The sequence below is a fragment of the Triplophysa dalaica genome, chromosome 4, assembly GCF_015846415.1.
Source record: "Triplophysa dalaica isolate WHDGS20190420 chromosome 4, ASM1584641v1, whole genome shotgun sequence".
Taxonomy (NCBI): Eukaryota; Metazoa; Chordata; class Actinopteri; order Cypriniformes; family Nemacheilidae; genus Triplophysa; species Triplophysa dalaica.
This window is the reverse complement of record NC_079545.1, coordinates 17,062,986-17,088,427: the sequence shown is the minus strand read 5'-3', so window position 1 is coordinate 17,088,427 and position 25,442 is coordinate 17,062,986. Positions and strand designations below refer to the sequence as shown.

Below are 25,442 nucleotides of genomic sequence, written 5' to 3'. Positions count from 1 at the left end.
TAATTGTATTAAAATATATACACACTTTTAAATAGAGAGCTGTCAATGTATGTAATGTCATGATTTACTCTATGTTCCATTCAGGAGGAAATTGCAGAATTCAGTGCAAAACAATAAAGAAAGATACAAAAAATGTATTTAATTTGTTGTGGTGCTTGTGTGCATGTATATGTGTGTGTGTAAGAGTAAGAGAGTGTGCAGGTATGTGTCTGTGTGCATAGAGAAGTTTAGTGATCTTTTCCACTGCCATTTTTCAAGGTGACACGGCTCGGCTCCTTTAGGGCTTTCTTTCCAATTCTTTTTGGGATTGAAATTATGATGAAGTAATTTTTTCCCAGAAAATTGCCTCTGTCACTTGTGGTATCTTTCTGTAAATTTCTCAAGTGTATTTTCCCCACTGTCTCTTTCTTTCTCTCTCTGAAAACCAATGTCATTCTCTCTCTCTCTCTCTCTCTCTCTCTCTCAACTCATTAAAACAGCAAGGATTTGCCTGAGATTCAGCATGTTGACATTTGACATGTAGATTTGCGAGTGGAGACAATTATCTGGTGAACTCTGATCCACATACCTAAATAACAGATTGAACAGTGATAGAAAAAGATTGACATACTCGACATAGATACACTCAAAAATGCTTCCCGATCTTTAGGTCTGGGATCTTAAATCACTTTATCATAAAATATTCTCTTTTTCACAAACACCTGCTTGTTTCCAGAGTACAATATAAATGCATATGTCATTTAAGAGTTAAGAGGAATCCCTTTGAGAAACAGTGCCCTAATTTTTTTTTTCAATGGAAACTTATCCAATTATATTTAAGTTAACTTCATGATAGTCGATTCAAGGACAAAAGGAGTTGCACAGATATACTTTAACCTTAAAACAGGAGATATAAATCACTTCTAATGATTCTGTCTGTGTAGACCCCTCCGTTTTAAACCCAAAAATGACTAATGGTGAGGTGGACCGGCCAACAAATCATTATTGAGGAGAACTGTGCACTTATGAGAAATAACATCACAATTTGACATTCTGGAGCAATTCTGTTTGACAGCAATTTATTACAAAAACAGATACATTTAACAGAATTAAAATGACAACATAGATAGAAGAGAACAGAATGAGTGGATGCTCACTGCATGTTATTCTCATTATAGTTTTTCTGTAACCTAAGGTACAGTGGCAAGTATGTATTCAAAGTTTTCAGTCACCAGAATTCATATATGGATAGTTAATTTATACTAGTTTCTCAAAATGACATGTATTTCTATTTTCTATATCTACATATTTTTAAAGATTTCTTATATTATCTTTGCTGAATTTCATGTTTCATGCACTATGACCCATCCATTCCACTTCACAGGTTACATGTATTTCTATTTTCAAAATTCAGCCCTTTCCTGAATAGCTGCAAAAAAGCTTTTTGTTCAGCAACCGTGCTGTCACTGCTGGACAATACCTTACAATCTCAAATGGAGCGGCCTGCTTTATTGTCATGCTCACTTCTTGTCATTACATCACAATTATGAGTTGGCCCATACAGAGGAAATAGAAAATAAAACAGGGAAAAAATAAGAAAAATGTAGGTCAGTGGTGATGTGCTCTGGGCAGTTAGTCTTTGCCTTGCCGGGATGGGTCTATAGCACAGTCTCCACCTCCCCCCTATACACACACACATACACATGCAGGCAGTGGGCAGTTTCATATGCTATGCTATTTGCTGTTAACATTGATGTAGTGGATGAGCCCTAATGAATTTTTTAATTACAAATGATTATCCTTAAAAATGAAATGATTGTAGAGATTTGATGTCATATGTTTTTTATTTATGTGTTTTTGCACCTTAAAGAACTTGAAAACATGCAATTGTTGTTTTGTTTTCTTTATATGATGACATTTCATGCACATCTATCAAATATCTGACAAATACATATTTATTGTGGACTGTAATGCAAATTTATGCTAAATTTCTATTTTAAAGTTCTCTAAAATAATCCACAGATTATTTCCTTCTATGTGTATAAATATGTACATCCACACTACACAATCTCTTTTAAGGAAAATAAACAGGACTACTATCACTTAATAATACTAATAATAACCGTAATGAAGAAAGTGTTGAAAATGCAAAAAATAACGCAAAAAACAACTGCGTGCAAAGGCGTTTTTGGTTTTGTAGAGACAGTCTATACGCGCGATGTGTGTGCACCGTAAACAGTCCCGCGTGTCGTCCGGATACACAAAACTGTAAAGTGTCGGACTATCAGCTTTAAACCATTTAAAGACTGAAGACGCTAGAAAGTAGGCGGAGCAAAAAGTGTCAGTCCAATCCGGGCTTCCGCGCGCCTCCCCTTCGCTCTCCTCCGCGCTCTCGGAGGCAGTGAAAACCTCCGCTGGGTATATGCGATCGCAGATGTCATGTAAAACGCGCATGCTTGCCTGAAGAGTCGGACCACCGCGCAGCTCCTGCTCCACCGCCTCACGCGCGCCTCTGGAATGGTTTTGCACAGCAGTCTCGCATTTTGACGTTGACAAGACGAAACTTCACGAAGGATCTTGTTTTTTTACTCTGGTTTATGTTTGTTTCTTCATGACTGACGCGTTCGGGAGCAAGACGCCACCACTATGCGAGGTAGGAACGCAACCGTCTCTGACAGCTCGGTTGAGTAATAATAGACTGCGGTCTTATTCTCATTTCAGTTTCCTGTCCGCAGAGTTTATTCCGTTCTTGTCGCTCCATAAATTCATTCTGTTCTTTGTTAATGGAGCTTTTAAAGATACACGTGAAGTCTAGACATGTGTCAAACTGAAGAAACGTATACACATTGACAAGCTGACATTAAATTTGGGTATAATATATGGACACGTTCGGGTCCATATACGAGTTTTAGTTCTAAAGAGAGCTATGCAACACATTAATCCCAATCCCGTGTTTATGAAGTTCACGCGCCTTTTACAGCCAGCTGTTTAATTAAGAGAACGAGACAACAACTCCGCTCCAACTTTCCTAAATGATGTTGTTCCTAAAGAGTTTTCTTTATGTGCTTCCAAATACTTTACGTTGCCGATCTGAAGGTGTGTTTCTTTAATGAAATATTTATATGGATGTGAGATAAATTAGCCTCTTACAGTAGCAGTCCAAAGTCTCTCTGGATTCATGCGCAGAAAAAGTTAACACATTGGGAAAAGCGTTGCATCCAAATTACATGTGTTGTTCTGGGAAGTGAAGTGAGTAATATTTTAAGACAGACTTCCACGGTGTGTGTAAACGCATGAGTTTGTGTCATGCGTTCTACTGACCCATTTCCGTCAGTTAGGCGCCGCTGCGCGCTGAAAGCGTCGAAGTGCAGCACCGGTGTCCGCGCGACCCGTGTTGGGAGTGTATACACGCCTGGAGCAGTGCGCGCGCTTTCCCTATTCCACGCGCTGTACGCTTATTACAGTTGCCTTCATCGTCGCGACCATATAAGAGCGTGAAAAAGTATCTGAAAACTTAATGGAGATTTTGGTTAGTTTGAGTTTAAAGAGAAGTGCAAAAAACACAGCCCAGTGCAAAATAGAAAAAAGTATACATAGCAATATTAGTTTCTTCAAATTTCAGTTCATGGTGGCATCTTTGTCATGTTTTTATAAAATAGCAGGCATATAGAACTGTTTTCAAAAAAGTTTTGTTCACAGGTTTAAAGGGTTAATAAAAATAATTAATATTATTTTATATAAGCTGTAATGTGTATCATTGCCAGAACTGTACATCATTACATCTAAAAGATAACATTGGAAAAACAGAAAAGCTGTTAAACCCTATTTAAAATATATTGCATAACGCTTGTTGTACTGGTTTTTCCGTTAGGTTATTTATTAGTTTTTCATGCAGTAAAATATTTTAACAAATGCAGCCTATAAATAAATGGGCCATACATTTCGACATGTTAATCATTGACGGGAGTTCTGCGTAAGGTTGTCCCTCTTTTACTCTGCCCGGACAAACGTTTGAATGCGCTCTTAAGTGTCCGAAAAGTGCGCTCGCCCTGAGAAACGCTAAAAACTCCATCTCTGTGACACAACATATCCTCGGCCCCAGAGCATCTCTCTGTTTCTCTCTTTCCATGCCCCAAAGGACCGTGTCAGAAAGAATTACATCAGAAGAGGCCCCTTTCTGAACCCGGTTCCATTGGCCGACTGCGGTGCTCCTGTTTTCCGCTACATTGTCAATTAATTGTATAGAAATGAAATAAAATGAAAAGATTTACACATTTTTAACACAAAACATAGTATTATATTTGTGAATTTCATGTAAGTTGTCGCCTCTTTGGCAAAAATGCGTAAATTTGGCAAAAATGCGTAACAGATTTTTTAGGGTCAGTAATAATTTCCATTATTTTTGTAGTGTGTTTAATGTATCACAACGCTTTCATTTGTTCTTTCTCTACGCTACATTTTGTGTAGCGTAAAAGACAAAAAACGTTGAAATGAAATAAACCTTTCATTGACTATATAGCCTATTAATTCAACATTCTAGTTAATATGGGTTTTAATTTACCATTTAGCCTACACAATATTGCATGTTTGTTTAGGATTTAGTTATTAGCCTCTTCCTTCAAGCAGATGCAAGTCTATTCATCAAATTATTATTGAAATTTCGTTATTTTATGCTTGTGGCTTTATTTTAAACTTCATCATTTATTTTTTTAAATAAGAAAAATGCAATTCTGGAATGCTTTAAAATACTTTCTGAAAGCATCCATTTGATTTATATCACTAATACAGTAAAGTTTGTTTGCTGTGTAAAGATGTTTATCATTTACAGAGATGTTTTCAATTGGTCAACAAATCTTTGCTGTTCAGACACAGACATGCAATGTTTTTCAATACATATCTCAAGGGTTATGGTTCCCATTGTAGTAACTCTAGTTCTTTTATCTGTTCCAAACCATGTCTTCTCTATTTCATTGTGTAGTGCTGCTTCAGGGCTGGGTTAGTTTTCCCACAACTCTGTCACACGCAGATCACATTCAAACTGATCACATCCAAACCCCCTCCCATTTTTTATTTGTTTGCTTTTTAAAGGACAGCAAGGAAACATGTCTGCTACGTTAACTCCATATCAGCCTGTTATTTCTGTGAATATTCCTCAGCTGTTTTGCCATGTTGTTTTGCCCAGGCTCGTTTCGGTACGTGCTGCGCAAAACTCAAAGCCACAGACACAAAAAGAGACAAAGTTACGCATGAACTCCCAATGCCAATAGCTTTTAGCATCACATTGGCTTCCAGAGGGAGAGGCCCTCTCTCCATCGACCTGCTTGACGTTGCGTGGCTAGGCTTGCTGAAGAGTTGGATCAATATGCATGGCCCGCTTGACCATGAGCAGGAACCACACAGCAAATCTTTTGTCCCATGTATGGTTTTAATATTATATATTATTGTTACTGGGTTATTAACATAACAATGAACGATACTTGTACAGCATTTGTTAACGTGAGTTCAAGTTTATTTCAGCATTACCCAAAACATTTTTAAAATCAGATGTTGTAGCTGTTAACATACAGTTAATGCGGCATGAACTAACATGGAAAATTGTATTGACATTAACGTAACAAGACTTAAATCATGCTGAAAAACTACTTTGCTTATTGTTAGCTCGTGTTAGTTTATGCAATTACTTATGTTAACAAATACAACCATATGAAGTGTAACATTTGTTTAACTACCACTGTTCACAGGACCACGTTAAAGGACAGATTACAAACTGCTCCAAATCTTTAGCAGTAGGCCAACAATGACTATCAATGACCATTCTGCTGTTTTATGTGCTGTGTTCTATATAAAATATCACCTTATAATGCAAAAACAATAAAAACTTCATATAAGTTGAAAGAAAACACAAATGTAATGTAAAAGTCTACCTGGAGATATTCCAGTGTAATAAATGGCTAAAGCTATTGCTGACTGTTTTATTTCATTCTTCATAATGTTCAGCACTCAGATCGTTGTGGTTTCCATTGACACAGACAGGACAATATATCGGACTGCAAAACCGCTAGACAGTGTTTCTACATTTAGGTTAATGTTTACTGTAATTTGTCCACATTGTGGTGAGTGCTGTGAAGTTCTGTGTGGTCATAGTGTTTCACTTTGAAGTCTGAAGATTAGTTCGGTACTAATATCATATGATCAATTGTTTATTGTACCTGTTAGTTTCTTCACTGTTCTGCTGAGTAATAGCTTGTACTCACGTAACCTGAGAAAGATTACGCAAAGAAACCCATAGATGTAATCCCCTAAAGTCAGAACGAAACAGAATTGCGCAGCCGGCACAAACCTAATCCATTCGGTATGCTACATTCTTTAGTCCCTTCATTTTACAGATTTTAAATAAATTCATTCAGAATGCAACTGGCATTTTACGTAGGTATTGAAAGGAACGGTTAACATTTTTATTCTATGCGACTGCATGCGTTTCCTTCACTGAAGTGTCGTCTTATCCCCTTAAGTGTTTTTGTGAAGCATTGTAGGGTTGACTGAAAACATGCAGACTTGTGTGTGTGGCATCTGTTTATTGAGACCTTGTTTAAGATGCTTCCTTGTTGATGAGAGAACATCTCTGAGAGATGAAACTATAAGGCAATCTTTTTGCGTCGTGTCCTCCCCGCGGTATTGGGTAGCGGCATTTCTGCATGTTTTCTTTGCTTGTCGGTTTATGAGTTCTCTTTGACGGTCTAGCCTTCACTTGGAGTTCATTCATTCAGCAAAGTGTGCTGTGGATAGTGACACCTGGGGCTTATGAAATGCTGCAGGAGGGGTCTGAGAGGCTCTGCGCATCATCTTTGGAGAATATTTTAGATGTATCCATTCATCAGACACTTGTATTCAAAGTGACATTGCACTCAGGTTACACATTTTATCGGTATGTGTTTTTCCTGGCAGTAGAACCATAGGTTGTGGCATTCATTTCTAGGGGTCACTACTGTAGATAGACATTACATTTTGAATGCAGTATACATGTGCTACCTAAACATTCTTTTGCTGGCTTGGTCCCATAGTCTTTTCAGCATGATACAGTGTGTCCAGAAATATATTGTTTCTGTTAAAAGGCTTACTGTTCCACCTCAGACACCGAGTAGAAATGAGACAGAGAGAAACTTGGGTTTTTACCATAGAGGCAGAATTAAGACACGTTGTTATGAAACACAGAAATGGGATCTAAAGGGAAGCTCTCTCTCCTCCTTAATTGTGTTATATGAGTTTGTGTGCTCAATCAGTTTCCTCTAAATTTACTTTTAGGGAAAATTGCAAAAAATTTAAGTGTCGGTTAAAGATACATTCCATCTAAAGGCGAAAGCTCACCCAGACCTGACTTAAACGCATTTTTCTAAAAATGTGTATAACAGGAGAGTTGTTTGTGAGCCTTTAAAAAGAGCGCTTTTAAAGAGATTTAGATGAAGAACAGAAGTTAAGACAGATAAGGATATTGAGATGGAGTGAACAAGAGAGATAGAAAGATGAGTGAGACCGAGAGACTGAGCTCTCAGGTGAAGAGAGGCCTTAGTTTGTCTTTGTGATCAATTTGCTTCTTTCAGAGAGGCGCTCCTGGGGCCACTTTGGGGAAGGACCTCGTTACATGGAATTAAATTGTGCCCTAAGGCGCGCTATTACCATCCTGTCCTGAGAGGAAAGCTGTAAAGAGGCACACAGAGCACACACGCACACACATCTACATACCAATATTTAGAGAACAGAGGCATTTTGATGGAAATCAGGGCTGGTTTGCCATTTAGCTGCCGACAGAACTAATTCCGTGACAGCTGTGATGTGAAAACATCTCATGTCCCAATACTGTAAATTTACATTTATGCATTTGGCAGACGCTTTTATCCAAAGCGACTTACATTGCATTAACCTATACATGTATACATAGGTATGTGCAATCCCCTGGAGTCGAACCCACAACCCCTGGTTGTTAAACGCAATGTTCTTACCACTGAGCTACAGGATAACTGTATGTGTGTAGTATGTAAATGATATGCAATAATCAGTATCATAGTAAACTGATGTCAGTTGTTGAAATCACCCAAGAATGGTGTTTACTGAATATTTTTATATTTTATTAAAATATGACTATATCTGTAGAATAAGTTTGAGCTTTATTGAATCCCGGTGCAGTCAAAAGTCCAATTATATAAAAATGTGCAGTTTATTAAATTCTCCATTAAAGAATAGTCTTCAAACTTTATCCTTCAAATCCCTTTCTATTGCTTTGTTCTTCAGAATTTGTTTAATATTTGTTAACTTTTCTCTTGTTTAATGAATTGTGTTTCATAAACTGGTCATAAATTGTTTTATACATTTTTGAATGAAGCTGCAAAGCTTATATAATCAGAAAAATGTTCAACAGCTTTTATTGTAGATCTGTAGTTTTCTGTACAAACCGTAAATTGACTTTTTAAAACTAAAGTATTCACATATTCAAACGATGAAAGAAGTTTAGCTACTGCCTTCCATCTTTAGTGTTTCTTTTTTATTTCTTTAACCATTTTCTAATCCGCTCAATTTATACTTCTTAATTTTTTAAATGCATAAAGTTGGTCTATTCCTTGTCCATTTTTACAATTTTTGTTAAAAGTAACATCACTTAAATGTAGTTTACAAATATTATGGGGTCAATAGCAATTTACATACATGTTTACATATAAAACTTTTACTGTACATCCTTTGACCAATCATGTAGGATTATGTAATTCTGAAGGGAGAAGACTGAGAGAGGATACTGTCCAAACACACACATATGACACAACTATGCTACCCTTAGGCTGAGTGACTTACTAACCCATTTTAACAGTTTACACAACACACATGCAGAAGCCCATTGGGCCACAGTGACAGACTTGTGCTGTGCATGTCATTTACATTTACATTTAGGCATTTGGCAGACACTTTTATCCAAAGTGACTTAAATTGCTTTGTCCTATAAATTTACATAGGTATTTGCAATGCCCTGAATCGAACCCACAACCTAACGCAATGCCAATGCTCTTACCACTGAGCTACAGGAAAGTATGTGCTAACTCTCTCCCCTAAAAACAACTTAAAACTGCTTATAACAAAACATCAGTCTCTATCTGTATAAGAAACATGGTGTTTTACATTTTGTTGCTAATGACTTGTTAGTTAAACACTTGTCCACATACACATTGTGTCTTAAAGGAAAGTTCAAAGGTTAATGAGGTCAATGAGGTTGGGTTGGTTGAGAGCAGGCAGGTCGTGAAGGTCAGACGGATGGAGGGAGGGAGGATATCTTAAAAAGGCTGCGAGTTCTTTTGTCTTCTGTAGAGGATAGTCAGGTCACGCTTTTGTCCGGATGCTTCTGAAACATATTAGGCTTTTTGAGCGATGAATCCAACAATTAGGGGTTTGGCCATGACAACTTCCTTTCCTTTATTTATGATGCTTTTTTTCAGTCTGACATCACAAAGGGATGAGAAGAGAGGATGTATAGAATTGTATAGAAACGTATTTTGTATTCTTGCCTTTGCTTAGCATCTTGAAGATGTTGCCGGTTCTCCTGGATTCTTTTGTCTTTCCTTGTGTATTTCATCATTGACTCTGTGATGATGATGAGATCGGATGCAGCCCAAACCATCGCAAGATGTATTGTTCATTAGGAATCTCACTTCACTGTAAAAAAAAATCCTATAGCAGCTGGGGCTCCAGAAATATACTGTACAAAAAATGTGGACATTATACGTAATGTAAAATTACTAAAAAAGGAAAAATTCTGTATTATTACATTTCTACAGTGTTGATTTTCAAGGCTAATAGCAAATAATGCCATTCATATAAAATATATAAACACCTGCATTAAATAGTTGCTGAGTCAAATGTATTTTTATGCTATCTCTTAATACATTTTGTTAATAAAAAAATATGCTCTCATGACACTATTAAACAAACACACAGTTCTTGTAGGTTTATTTTCAGATATATGTTGTGCTGTGTTCTTATGATGTTGAATACATGCCAACGTGTCCCCTTCTGTAGCCTCAGCGAGGCAGCCAATCACATCTGAGATCAAAGATGCCTGAGTCTGGCACAGCTGATGAAAGGCCAATGGGGAAATGCCTGCAGCCTCATCAACAAATGCACACACTGCACTAAAGACATAACTCCAGCAACACTATGCCCTCTGACATAAAAGTGCTCAATACACAAACACACACACACACACACACACACACACACACGGTCGGGCAATATGGTTTAGGAATGTGAGCACCTTCTGACTCTCTCTCTCTACAATCTTAATCTCGCTCTCTTGTTCACACACATGTGCAGATGCACAGATAGACAATGCAGAGGGGGAGGGGTGTCATTATTACCCAGAATGCAACAGTATGGAAACTTATTTAACAGAAATGAAGATGCATACATAAAAAGGCTACCGCCATTCCTTTAAAACAATTAAAAGATAGATGTAGAGAGGTTCAATAGAAGGAAGGAAGAAGACGGGAACCGGCAAACATTTAAACATTTAATCCAACATAATCAAAAGTAAAAAGACAGCCAGTCGACCCTCACAGTCGACGGCCGGCGAATACAACACAAATACAAACATAAACATGTTCGGGCCCTGTCCTCTCTCCTCAACGGTCCGGTCGCTCGTTCTCTTATATGCTCCCGATCTCCTACGTGATTGGAGACCGGTGCGCGCACAGCTGGCACTCATTAACAATTACTCACAGGTCTCGAACCACGGTCTCGCCCCGCCTACTCCACTACAATAGAATAGGAATAAGATCAGAATAATTGGAGTTTTCACACAGCCCCTAAAAAAGCCTTTGTACAAGAAGGTAGTGCAGGTGCGCTTACCAGTATGATCTAAAATGCATTTAAAAATGTTCATCCATTAAACCATTAACAGCTACCCCTCAGCCACGGGTTTAAATACGAGCCAATGTGCTAAATAGACAACAGACATACAGCGTGATTTGCTGTGCAAGAATACATCAAGGGCAGTTGCATTGACATTAATAAAACAGTTTTAGATCACAAAGTTAACATTTACCCATGATATTTAATTTTTGTCTTATTAAAATGACTTTACAGACATATAATTCCAAGTTTATGTTGACTTTTTTTATTTATCAGTGAGCCAAACAAGGACTGCAGGTGTTTCGTTAATAGACTATAATTTGGATTCAAAAACGCTTTGAGAGTAAATCTCTTAAAAGTGGTGCCCTTAAAAACGTTGTGATGTTTAAATAAAGATATTGCGGGTGGCCATATACATATATCTTTAAGACTAAGAGGCATAAAAAAGTGGAATATGTCTTGCATTCCCATACGGAGTTGTCCCAATTATCTTTTTTAGTAATCCTCAGCGGGATGGTTGTGAGAATCAGGATGATAATGTTGCTGACAGTGAAGGCTGTGTAGCTAATCGCCCAAGGTCTTTATCACAGAGCCCTTCCCTGAAGGAAATGATGTAAAACATAGATGAACGCCACATGCTGTCACAGGCTGCCCCTCTTGATTCAAGCAACTTCCACCCCTAGGCACCTGTCAATCTGGACAATGTGCCACCTAGTGGTGGTGGGCTGCCATTACTACTAGCCCCTCAACTCTTTAAACACACAGTAAATGTATATTTGTATGCAATGGACAGATGTTGGCACAAACAATACACTGCCCATACTGGTGCCATTTTGATTATGCATCATCGAATGTTTGTTTCTACTAAAGAGACGTTGACTGTTGACATGCTCAAAAGTGTGCATGCTCAAGATAATCTTCCACCTACACAATGTATTAGCATCACTGTTTAGCATATCCCAACAAGGAATATCATTGGGCCAGCTGCCAGATGACAAAACAACATCTTATCGTATGCATACAGGCGAGATTTACAGCAAAGGCTTTAAATAGCCGTCTGCGGGCTAAAATAAAAGACAGTGACGTTATCAGTTCAGTCACCTGAAGTTATGCCGCAAACTAGGTTCCAGGGTGTCATTATCATTTTATGAAATGAATACACATAAAAATAGCCACGGTAAAATGACATATCTATGTAATTCATACGTAACTTTATTCGTAATATAATGTCCTAAAAGGCGACATGTGAAATATAAAGTATCATTTTATAGATATGTTCATAGATCACTATATACTGTATCAGGTTTCTGTATGTTACACTGCATTGTACATTTTCAAGAAACTGTACACAGCTGGCAGGTACTGTAGCAAAAGTGACAATAATTATCATTTAAATTATGAATTACCAAATGATTGCATCACGAGCAATGTTGATAAACATCTGTCTCCAAGACAACCGATATGACAGCTTTTACAGACAGCCAATATTTATCAGTGTTATCCGTGGCGTTCGGGCGTGCATGTGTGTGATAATAAATGAAGTTGCAGGGGTGCTCATATCTACTTTAATGAAGCTAATTAAAGAACTATTTAGAGAGAGTGGGAACTTCTCCTGGGACAGAAATGAGCTTCATATCATTAGGAATCAATTACACCATCCACGTGCCTCTCGCGTGTGTCTGCCTTGTTCACTTTACTCGCAAATTAATCTCTCAAACTCCCGCCACAGGTATCAACGCTGTTTATGTGGAACCTGAAACAGTGTCTCCCTGTGATTCGAGTTTGCTAAATGTCTTGTGTGGTATCCGCAGTCTCCATCTTCGGCTAAGCCTGGAGGGCTGAGCCTGAGCTCCTCTTAACTGTGGAATCGCCAGCGTTGCACTCCCTATCTTACGTAACCCCCCGAGAGGCCTAAACCTTATGAGCAACGGCAGTCCGAATAACCACATGCTTGCTTTTTTCAAATAACAGTTTCATTTATTAGTATTGACTAATTCCGACTCCTTGGTTTTATATTGATGTGTTTTGATAGTTGGACGCTTCATGCCATAAAACATGAATCTGTAATGGTTTTATCAACACGATTTTAGCCGTTTTAATTCCCCAACTAACAACCCTCCAGGTTTTCCGTTTGCATATTTTGAGGTTTTTAATCCTTTAAAAAAAGCTTAAATAAGTATATGTGAAACAATGAAAAATGCACAGTGTGGTTGTATTGGTAGGACTGGCGATGACATCACATCCTGTTGTAATGTCATGGTGGTGTGGATGATCGCTCTGACAGGCAGACTATACAGCCCTCCTACCCACAAACCTAGGGAGGCTGTGGTCGTCCTGGCAACAGTGACATTGACACGGACGTCTCCTTATTACTTATGACAGGTCTACACACACAGGCCCTGTGGCCATTCTAACACACAAACAGACACTTCCAATATATTTATTCAGACCAAAAACTCCCACCCACAAAACCACACATATTTCTTAACTTTCACTTATAATTTCTTCAATTATATTATTTTAGATAATCCAAACGTTTACACTGTGTTGTACATTACAGCATAAATACAGATAAACACATACACATTATAGCAATACATAAACACACAGCATGGCATATGGCCTGGCAATCCTAATATCCCGCTTTTCATAGGGTTATAAATAGCTGGATGCCTGTTGTGTACAGTTCAAGATGAAAGCAGTATTTTATAACACTTTTTGTGTATCTGAGAGTGTCCACGACAGGTTTAGGCCTCTATTTGACCCAGTTTGGTTTTGGCACTAGTCAAAGTGGGTCATGAGAGGAACCAGTCCAGTGTTCTGAGACAGTGGCCAATAACTCAGAACTCACTCAGTCCCTGACGCTTGTTATGAAGCAGCCATGACTTTTCTGCTGAAACATAATCCTCTATTATTTGACCTTAAAAGCAAGGACAGCGTGTGCTAGTTTTTCTTTTTGAAAAACGATTTTTATGTATTTTAGTTTATGTGCACCCCAAGGGCCTCATTTATAAAACGCTGCGTAGAAACCGTCCTACATTTGTTTTTACGATCAAAATCTCACAAACGTACGCACTAAAAAACACGAAAGATCTTGTTTCAGATCTTTGCCTTGTACATTTTTTTTAATTAAAAGAGCACCTGTCAAGATCTAATTCCTTTATTCCTTTAATGGCCCTTATTTCGCTGTTTTCCTTCTGAAACCTTCGCATCTCCATATTTTTATTATTTTATTTTTAGTCATAAATCTTTTTAATGGGTTTTGCTAATTTATTATCAATAAAAGGTATTGAAAAGTGCTTGCCAACTTTGACAACACATATTTCATTATTAAAAAGTTTTAACATTAAAAGAAAGAGAATTTGGACACAAGATTTTGGAAGGACAATGACAATTTCTAAAAACACGCAGCACTCAGACAAGCAAAAGTGCGTACGTCTCCTCAGACCCTGATGTGATGTGCAAAGCATTGTGGATAAGAGGCGAGTTGTTTAAAGAAAACATATATTATTGTGGTTTCTGTGATCTCACTTGTTTATTACCTCAGGAGATGTGTAACATTAACCTTGCCCAAAGAAACTTGATAAAATTGTCTTTGCAATGAGACATATCTATATTTACTCTATATTTATGCTTCCGTTTTCATAGAGAGTTCAGGGACGGGCAGTTGACAGAAGGTGACATTGCCATGGGAACAACCTTGCATGTGGCGCCTATAGCTGAGGGTCGTTGGGGGCGCACCCCCACCCCCCCACCCCCATAACCGCCAAACTCACAGACACTGTGGCTTCGGTCTATCGTGTGCTAAACAGAGACAGGAAGACGTATAGCTAGACCAGCCACAGCTTAACTGTGCAATACCTTGTAAACGTATATGCATGTGTGCATGTCTCTGTGTTAATCCAATTATGCTGTCCAGAATGTGTGTGTTTTTATACTAACTTTAACTATACAGGCCTGAAATCAGTTCAATAGATGGATTGCAGTCGGCACCAAGTGGTCCAGTAGGCTATGTGCCGACATATTGTGCAGTAGCACTTTCAGCGACCCAAGTTCAAATCCCGGCTCGTGGTCCTTTCCCCGGCAACCGATTCCCTCTCTCTCATCCCATAATTTCTTGCCTCACTCTCCACTGTCCTATCCATACCAAATTGCAAAAAAAAAACACATATGTCCAGAATACAACATACAAGCTCTCCCTATATTGTATACAGTGTAGTTATCCTCTCTGAGTTTACGTTGTCTCAGTCAGATTAGCAGCGCGCACACACACACGTGTATGTATTCAATCATAGATGCACTCACACTTACAAACCTCTGAGCTTCACACGGCGTTCTTGAGTCAGGTGTGTGTGCTTTTGTCTAAAAATGAAGACGGATGTTGTAGGTAAGAAACTATTTCATTTACATTTATTTGACTTTTATCCAAAGCAACTTACAAATGGGAGAGCATTGACATTTTGTTTGTCAGCCAACAAAATGTGCAGTTTACCGAGCTATGTTTACATGAAGGAAAAGAGTTGAAGTTGAAGCTGATTTGTGCTTTTAGTTTGCTTTGCAAACGATTACATTTGTAATTTTTGTGGAAGACACTATTAGCCATCTCCCTCATCTGTAATGTAGATGATAGTAACTTGAAGGACCAGTTCCCCCAAAAATTAAAATTCTCTCATGAATTACTCCTCCTCCAATTGCTCTAAATCAATATAACTTTCTTTGTTCTGATGAACACAAAGAAAGATCTTTAGAAGAATGTTTGTAACAGACATTTCTGAGGCTACATTGACATTCATAGAAAATTAAATTAAATTGTATTTAGCTCACTTTCTGTTTGTTGTAAACGAGGAAGAAATGTTTTGTCAGAAAACCTCATAATTGTGTTGATTTAATATGACTAAACCAACATTGTAAAAGTTTGCTGTAGTTTTGCAGTAACTTACTGTAGATTTGATAACTATATTATATTTTCCTATTAGTACAGTTTTTTATTCTGACTTAAACTTTACTTTTATTAAAATGAAAACACTTTGACTTTTGAGATTCAAAATGAGCAAGAAGAGACTGGTCTCTTTACTGGCATTAGCACAGCAACACTGCAAACAAATTACATTCTTCCTAAGCATTCTTGTTTATTTTTTTTAGTAAAAAATGTTAAAAAGATACATTTACATAACAAGAAAAGTGACCTAAGATCTTTAGTCTTTATTTTAAATATAAAAACTAGATAAGTTAATGTTTAAAACAAAATAGTTACTTATCAGTACAGTAAGTTACTGGCCAAACTGCTGCAAAACGTAGGCTAGTTTAGTTTACACCAACAAAATGAATGTTAAATGCTAGTTCAGGTAAAATGTGATATGTAATGTTACCTTTGTTTACAGTGTCATATAGAAATAAATGAAATTGGGTATAACTATAGGAATCTAAGCTTGCATGGCTGCGTTTGTTTGTAGTATTGTTTTGAGATTGTTGATGGATCATCTCTGTCACTGTATCGTAATTGAGTCTGAATCTGCGAAAGCTCTGTATATGTTTCATTAGTTAACATTATTCATAATTTCTTGTCCCTTTTGTCCAAACCCTTAAATGTAGCATTTGTTATTTTTCTTAATGTGATATAGACCAAATCGAATTTGCGTTTGAGTGAGGAAAGATTAATAGAGAATTGCTGTATCAGATAAGCCCAGTGAGAGCAGGGGAACAAGCATGTGGAGAAATAATTTAGGATTAGATTGGGTGGCTAATCTCTTTATTGTAAGTGTGCAGTCTCAGCAGGGAGACGGGTTTCTCTGCTATATCTAGACCTCTCTCTATCTTTCTCTCTATCTCTCCCAGAGGTTTTGTCTGTTTGTTCTCGTTTTACATTTCCTAGTTTCACATGCTAGAGGTGAAAAGGTTGTAGGGTTATGGCCATGTGTTTGTAGTAAGTCGCTTTGTAGCTTCAGTTTGTAGCTTTTCCTACATTGGTCTTACAGCAAATGTGCAAGGTTGTTTTCAACCAAGAAAACACTTGACTAATTGAAGCAAACATTACGTTTAAAGAGGCTAATGCAAAAATGCATTTTCATGCTTTTTGTGAGAACTTTTAGGAAAAAGCTTAAAGTGATATTCACCCAAAAATGAAAATCCTGCCATCATTTACTCACCCTCAGATTGTTCCAAACCTGTATAAACTTCTTTGTTTTGCTGAACACGGAGGAACTACTTTGGAAGAATGTCAGATCTCATTCCCCATTGACTACCATATACGGGAAATAAATACTATGGGAGTCAATGGGAGGTGACATTTGACAATCTTTTGGAACAATCTAAGGGTGAGTAAATGATGACAGAATTTACTTTTTGGGGGAAGTATCCCTTTAACCTTCAGATACAGTACATTGACTCTCAGCAAGTGTCATCTTCCAAAAACCACAAATTGCAAGAAAAACTGTCTCTCGACACAAATTATAAAGGAACATCCTGGTCCAACGTGAATGCAACATCTTCCTTAGAGTTGAGGTGGTCATCGTCATCCAAGGGAAACTCTGCTGTGCTTCTTCAAAGCAAACAATGGCGAAAGGTTGTGTAATGTTTTCACCTCTGTTCACTCTTTTCAGCTCAAATTGAAGTTATACCATGCAAAATCTGCGGGGACAAGTCATCTGGCATCCACTATGGAGTCATCACATGTGAAGGTTGTAAGGTTAGTGGCTTGTCTTTTCTATTGCAAACATCAATGGCTTTAACAAAATCATCCAAGTCCCTTTTTTAGTTTTTGGATTAATTGCTTGGTCCACCGTTTTAATTAAACCAAAAACATATATAATCATACAGTGCTATTCATTGCTTTGATCTTTTGGTCTTATTTCTCTGAAGTTTGATTGCACAAAATGTATCATACATTTCTATATTTCATAAAATGCCACACAACTGTGGCCCCCTTCAGATCCACCTTGAGGCCCCAAGTTTGGAATTATACTTAATAAGATGCATATTTCATTGTTGTTGTGTCCATTGTAGGGTTTCTTCAGGCGGAGTCAACAGAACAACGCCTCATACTCTTGTCCCCGTCAGCGCAACTGTTTGATTGACAGAACGAACCGCAACCGCTGCCAGCATTGTCGGCTACAAAAGTGCCTGGCTCTGGGCATGTCCCGGGATGGTGAGCATTATCAAATTGTTTTATAGAAAAAAATGGCATTTTTTGTTTCAAAACCATGTCTCTAGCATTTTACCTCCAAAGGAAAATGTTAAGGCATGATTACATGTATACTTCATGGAGAATGCAATCCCAAAATACTTTTCGTTTCAAAAAATAAGTTAATTTAAGTGTCCTAATATTGAAAAAAGAAAGTATACATTCATTCTTCTGTTTACATACTTAACAAAAATATTTTTTTGTGCTTCTTAGAGGTACACTAGTTGTGTATTCAACGTTTACTGTTACACTTAAAGTATACTAAGAAGTTCACTTTTATAAACTAAAAAGTGGGCCAGTTTGGTCCCAAGTAGTATTGAAATAATACACTTACAAGTATACTAGTACTAGATATCAAAGATAATTGATTTAATCAATGTTGAACATAACCAATTTAAAAGTGATTCAATGTTTAAAAAACTATACTGTCAGTCTCCTTTTCATATACTTCACAGAAATCCATTTTATCTGCTTCTTAGAGCCAACCTAACATTGATTCAAATATCTGGCATAAATTATAAAAAAATCATCACCCATCTTTAAAACGACTCCTAATCTCCCAGTTCATTTTTATTTGTTCTCCCTTCGCCAGCTGTTAAATTCGGCCGCATGTCGAAGAAGCAAAGGGACTCTTTGTACGCAGAGGTGCAGAAACACCAGCAGCGGATGCTGGAACAGCGGCAGCAGCAGACAGGCGAGGCGGAGGCCCTCGCCCGCGTTTACTCCACCAGCCTCACCAACGGCCTCAGCACCCTGAACCATGAGATAGGAGGCACGTATGCCAACGGTCACATCATAGACATGCCCAAGGGACAGCCGAACGTCGTCGCCGGAGGCTTCTACAGCATGGACTCCACCCAGCCCAGCCCCGATCAGTCTGGACTGGATATGACAGGAATGAAGCAGATCAAGCAGGAACCCATATACGATTTAACCCCTGTTCCCAACCTCTTCACTTACGGCTCCTATCAGGACAGCCAGCTGGCACCTGGAGTGTCCATGGGGGAGTTAGGTGTGGCTAATGGTGAATTTCATATTAGTTTTACTGTGTTTCAAATGAACATACTGCTGACAACATCCTCTGTTTTTCTCTTAACCAGACCGAATCGCGCAGAACATCATAAAGTCCCACCTGGAGACGTGTCAGTACACAGCAGATGAGCTTCAGCAGCTAACCTGGCAGACGCACTCCTACGAAGAGGTCAAGATGTACCAAAGCAAGGTGTGAGGTCACTTCCTCAATCAGCCGAGCACTCTCACTTCTCCTAGTTCACAGCCGTACATTCATTTAAATGCTTTTGCACCTGGTGGCGGCACTCATCCCTTGTGAAATTCTCTCATGTTTAGTTAGATTGCACCCTCATAGTTCATTAGAGTATCACAGTCAGCAGAAGCCGATACTATCCGACCTCTGCAGCCATACAGAGAGAAAGAAGAGAGGGAGCTAACAGATCTAGCTAACGAACACTCGGAGCACAATAGTGGAGGGCACCAGACGTACTACAAGCCCTCTTCATTTCTCTGTGTCAAATGGATTATGGGTAATTACAGAGAAGCCCTTTGAAATGGTGCCTATGAATATTCTTTATGCAGGGAAAGAATTGCAGAGCTCACAAAAGCAATTTGCTGATATCACAATTTCAATATTCTTTGCGCTCTGTTGGAACATGTCGTAAATGAAAAACTACAAATTATTTTTTGTTGCAATTTTTCATGATGAGTTGGGAAAAAAGTAACCATTACTTTTTAAAACTAAATTAAAACTGGAATTGCTGTGCTCTGCGCTGCTAGTTATAGCTCAATGCTGTATAAAGGATAGTGTAGAGGAGTCTGTTTGTTTGAAGAAAATGTACATATAAAACATACTGTATTTGCAAAGAGGCACACAGCATAATAAAAAAAAGATGCATCACAATGGCATTCAAGCACTATCCCAAACAAGCTTTGTTGCATAACCAAATTCAACTTTGCTGCAAACATTAAAGTGATAGTTCACCCCAAAAATGTCATTGACATTTCCTATATGGATCACAAGATATTTTGAGAAATGTGCCCATACAATGGAAGTCAATAGGGCCCAATGTTGTTTGGTTACCAAAGTCATACAGGTTTGGAATGACATGAGGGTGAATAAATTATGAAAGAATTATAATTTTGGGATGAACTATCACTTTAATATAGAAACAGAAAGTTTTGCAGGAAGAAAGCAGTCAAGATGTCAAGCTTACCCATGAGGGTGTGTGTGTGTTTCAGACACGGGACGTTTTGTGGCAGCAGTGCGCTATACAGATAACTCATTCCATTCAGTATGTGGTAGAGTTTGCCAAGCGCATCACTGGCTTCATGGAACTGTGTCAGAATGACCAGATATTACTGCTGAAATCAGGTGAGGAGCAGCTGCTAAAACATCACAATATTTATTAATTGAATTAATTTAACAAATGTAAATTTAAAAAAATGTTTGTATTGCTCTTTTCCAGGTTGTTTGGAAGTTGTGCTGGTCAGAATGTGTCGGGCATTTAACCCTCTCAACAACACCGTTCTGTTTGAGGGGAAATATGGAGGCATGCAGATATTTAAAGCTCTAGGTACAACATTGATATCTACTTTTTCTGCTCTTTATAATGTACATAAGGAAAACTAAATTACTAAAGGTCCAGTTCACCCAAAATAAAAATTTTGTCATTATTTACCCACCCTTAAATTGTTCCAAATCTGTAGACATAGCTTTGTTATGATGAACACAGAGAAAGATATTTGGAAGAATGCTTGTAACCAAACAGTTCTTGGCCACCATTGACTACCATAGTAGAAACATTTGCAAATTTCCTACATTCTTCAAAATATCTTCTTTTGTGTTTAACAGAACAAATACATTTATAAAGCAGTTTTTCCTACTGTGATAGTCAATTGTGACCCAGAAATGTTTGGTTGCAAGCATTCTTCCAAATAAATGCATTTATACAGATTTTGAAAAACTTGAGGGTGAGTAAATGAAGTCAGAATTTTCTTTTTTGGGTGAACTGTTCCTATAATGCTTTGCGGTAACATCATCAAGGTCGTGGGTTCGATCCCTGGGGGTTTGCGCTGCAAAGCCTTTATTAGGGCAATCGTGGCCTAATGGTTAGAGAGTCGGACTTGTGACCGGAAGGTTGGCGGTTTGATCCTCACGATTGAGGTGCCCTTGAGCAAGGCTTAACCCTTAACCCTACTTGCTCCCCGGGCGCTGCAGTGATAGCTGCCCACTGCTCCGGGTGTACGTGTGTTCACCACTTGCTGTGCGTGTGTTCACTACTCATTGGATGGGTTAAAAGCAGAGGTCACATTTCGGGTATGGGTCACCATACCTGACAAATAGGTCACTTCACTCACTCACTTCACTACACTTACTTAGAAACAAATGTTAATTATAATACAAAGTAAGTCGCTTTGGATAACAGGGTCTGCCAAATTCAAAAATGTTAAATTCAAACTGCTGATAATACTGTATAATACATTTAACGTGTGTGTCACCTGCAGGCTGTGATGATCTGGTCAGTGCAGTTTTCGACTTTGCCAAGAGTCTGTGTGTACTGCAGTTAACCGAAGAGGAGATCGCTCTGTTTTCTGCTGCAGTGCTCATATCTACAGGTCAGTCCCCAATGCAAATCTGAAACCTCAGTACTAGCATCTTACTGTAGCATCTCAAAAAATATTTTTTGAGTAACAACATGTTACAGTATTTCCACAAAACACACACTGATTTAATTTACTCTTGTGTTTGTAGACCGGCCGTGGTTAATGGAGCCGAGGAAAGTGCAGAAGCTACAAGAGAAAATCTACTTTGCCCTGCAGCACATCATGCAAAAGAACCATCTGGACGAGGACGCGCTGGCCAAGGTAGGTCATTTCAAGTGATCCAAAGACATACACCTCAACTGAAATAGAAAGATACAGGTAGAATAGCATTTTTAGTCACATGACCCTTATTCCACTGTTCCTCCGTCACTCTTGTAGCTGATTGGTCGAATCCCCACGCTGTCTGCACTGTGCACTCTCCACACCGAGGAGCTACAGGCTTTTCAGCAGCTCCACCCAGAGACGGTTAACATGCTCTTCCCACCGCTTTATAAAGAGCTCTTCAACCCTGATGCCGGAAGCGTCATGCCCAAATGACCGCGCACATTCACACCTACAACAATGGATGGAAAAGCAACAGGTCTTTCCATCAGCAAGCGATGGGCCGAGGATGAACACTTGTCAGCAGTACCCACCATATTTTGCAGCTACAAAAAACTTTCGGAATGTCCTGCACTTCAAAAAATTCCACTCAATTTCACCGGTACAGTCATAAGAATGTATATATGCGCCAGCGACAAAAGGCGCCTTCAAGTTTGACCAGAAATGTACAGACTTTAGGACAATTTAAGATGTCTTTGATTTGGGTAAGTTTATTTGTTTGTTTGACCCATATTTTTGTTTTTATAAAATATTGAAATTTGGGCTGGGGATGCATTCTAAAATGATCAAGTAGTCTTTTCTTTAGTATAAAGCGGTATTCCAGTATTAAATCTCATTCTGTTAATATTTTAGACATTATTTAAAAACAACAGCGGCCCGTCTATGCGGCCAGTACCTTGTCAATGTAATTTTTCGTATTTGTTTTGTAGTTTTACCTGTACAGAATATTCAAGAAACTTGTATAAGGTTAACAGGGGACTAACTTTGTTTGGCCACGTTTAAAAGCCTTGTCTGGGCTATGTAGATATGTATAAAAAGCACACACTAATTTTACACTTTTAAAGTGGGTAAAATTGATAATGGATAGTTTTCCATACGTAACTATAGAGATATATATTTTACGAAAAATGAATGGCTCTTGTCAGTCATTGCTGCAATAACACTTTCTGCATAAACTGCTAAAAAACAATCCAGTCATTCGTGATTTACGGGAAGCCCTCACAACTGCTTCTAATCTGTAATCCTTTTTACCCTAAATGCCTCAAAATATGTTCTTACTGCCACACTGCCAAAACCAACACATTAGTGTAGTTAAGCTTTAGTAGCTCTTATTCTGGGAAAGCATATGTAGCTAAACAATCAGATCTCTTTTCTGTTGCCTTCATAGTAGAATCTGTTACTCAAGCAATAATATCTAAACCATCATCAAATGCCCAGATCAGGTACAGTAGGTTTAAAATGTAACAACACTTAAAAATACTTGTTATTTGTATATTTGTCCATTTATTTAGATATTTTATCTTGTTCCAATTTGCAATTGTGACGCAATCTATAAAAAACAGGCTTAAGTCTAGTCTAAAGGAGACGTTATGTGATAATCAAAGATAATTGAAAGAAGTTTGATTTCAAGCATTCATTTCATTATAATTTTAATCCTTGACATGGTTTTATTCAGTTAATATTAAAGATATTAAGATTATACTTTCACAGAATGTTCTTCACATTATGTAGGACAAGTTTATGTAGAAAACAGTAAAGCACTAAAAAGCTGCCTGTTCACAGGCAGGGATACAATTGAGGTTGCCTCGAGATATTTTAAAGAAATCGTTCTTCTATCATAATCTCTTTTAAAATTAAGCATTCCCAATATAGCAGTTATTTGATATATACCAATGCTAGTCAACAGCAAACATACAGGGTTACTAGTGAAACTTTGAAAATAATTTAGGAGTTCCCAGCTTTGGGACAGGATCCTAATGCGATTCTTGAAGTTCTTCAAGAACCAAATAATGTATCCTACTGAAACTAACAGCTAAACTAAGTTTTGTCTTATAACTTAGTTGGTCAAAAATTAATTGAGCAAATCAAATAAATCATTAAGGACGCATTGACAAGCATTCTTAAAGGGACAGTTCACCTAAAAATAAAAATTCTGTCATCATTTACTCAACCGCTTGTCATTTCAAACCCCTGAGGTTTTTTCTCTTGCAGAACACAAAAGAAAATATTTTGAAGAATGTTGGTCATCAATAAAATGACCATTCACCTGCATTGGTTTTGTGTCCATACAATAGAAATAAATAGGTACCGCTGTTTTTTCGATGACCAACTATCTTTTGAAAGGAAAGTCATACAGGTTTGACATGATAATAGGGCGAATAAATGATGACAGAATATTCATTTTTGAGTGAACTATCCCTTTAAATAGACACAGCAAAGCGTTTTGACATCATCTATAATATAGTTTCACTGACAATCATCTTTGTGTCATTATTTAAATGATCAGTACTCACATTTCAGACTTTTATACCTGTAATGACAAGAGTGTGTGTTGTTCTGTCAGAAAAAGTTTAAGACACTTCACAACATTCTCTGAAAACCTGAGCTGCTTGGTTCTGAAGTACCATCTCATCCCACCAGATGGCGATTACGAGAGTGCTTTCCCCTTGACCTGAACTAACTGGATCTAAAGCCATATGTCAGTTTCATATGAAGGAATGAGAAAATTCGGATTTACAGATCAGTGAACTTTAACCTTGACGCATTTATATTGTGAGATGCACTTGAAAGCACTTAATTTTGATGGTATAATAACATGAAGGACACAACATGCACACATTTAGTCAGTTGAAGAAATTGTTAAACGTTCTCTCATTAACCAAACACTCAGCCCAACGTTAGTGAATCAATTCCTTGATTTTACAATTTCCTGTTCAAGACAATCAATTCTGGGTGCAACTTTTCAAGCATCCGTCTCAGGGACTTCTCTTATAATATTTTCAATAGAGAGTACTATTTTAAGAATATGGACCTTTTTAAGGAAAACATACAATCACAGCGGTTTCCTCAAACTCGAAACCCACCCAGACAAGGCTTTGCTATGTGTATGTGTGTAAAAAGCGTGTACCTACTGTATCGACGAGAGATCAAACAGGCTGAAGTCACCTGCTTTCTCTCTTTTTGTAAATATGGACGTGCAGAGAAGCACCCGCGGTGATGTCTGTGCTCCAAATGAGAAGCATTGTAATTATTAAGCATCTTCTGAAATGAAATGGATTTTATGTAAGTTAGATTATTTATACAGAGCGTTAATAAGCTGCTCTATTTCTATTTCTATGCTCATTACAGAAAAACGGATGAAGTCGGAAATCGCGTTTTAAACGTACGATGAAGGCATTTTTTTGTACTAGACTGTGAATCGAGGGCGAACTGAATTTGTATATGTGAGGTGGAGAACACTGTTAGGTACTGTAGCAATAATGAAGCATTTACTACAGTCGTGTTTGCATTCTAAGATTTTTATTTTATTATAATTATATTATTATTACTCTGTTGTTGTTCAGCTATCTTTGCATGCTGGTTCATAATAATGAAACCTTTGGGCTTTTGTGTTTTCTTATATGTTGAGGGAGGGGGGTATCGGGCAATGGGGGGGGGGTGGATTGAATGTTACCTG

The 25,442-nt window shown here is 37.9% G+C and overlaps 1 protein-coding gene across 1 annotated transcript; it reads left to right on the top strand.

Moving 5' to 3' along the window:
- Positions 1-2,414: 2,414 nt before the first annotated feature.
- On the top strand, positions 2,415-25,356 carry rorb (RAR-related orphan receptor B). The gene is made up of 10 exons (XM_056747240.1): positions 2,415-2,632; positions 17,466-17,551; positions 17,869-18,010; positions 18,639-19,058; positions 19,147-19,268; positions 20,300-20,432; positions 20,527-20,634; positions 21,566-21,676; positions 21,813-21,925; positions 22,043-25,356. Exons 1-10 carry the CDS (start codon positions 2,626-2,628, stop codon positions 22,199-22,201), a joined length of 1,401 nt encoding a protein of 466 aa, XP_056603218.1. The 5' UTR covers positions 2,415-2,625; the 3' UTR covers positions 22,202-25,356.
- Positions 25,357-25,442: the final 86 nt, after the last annotated feature.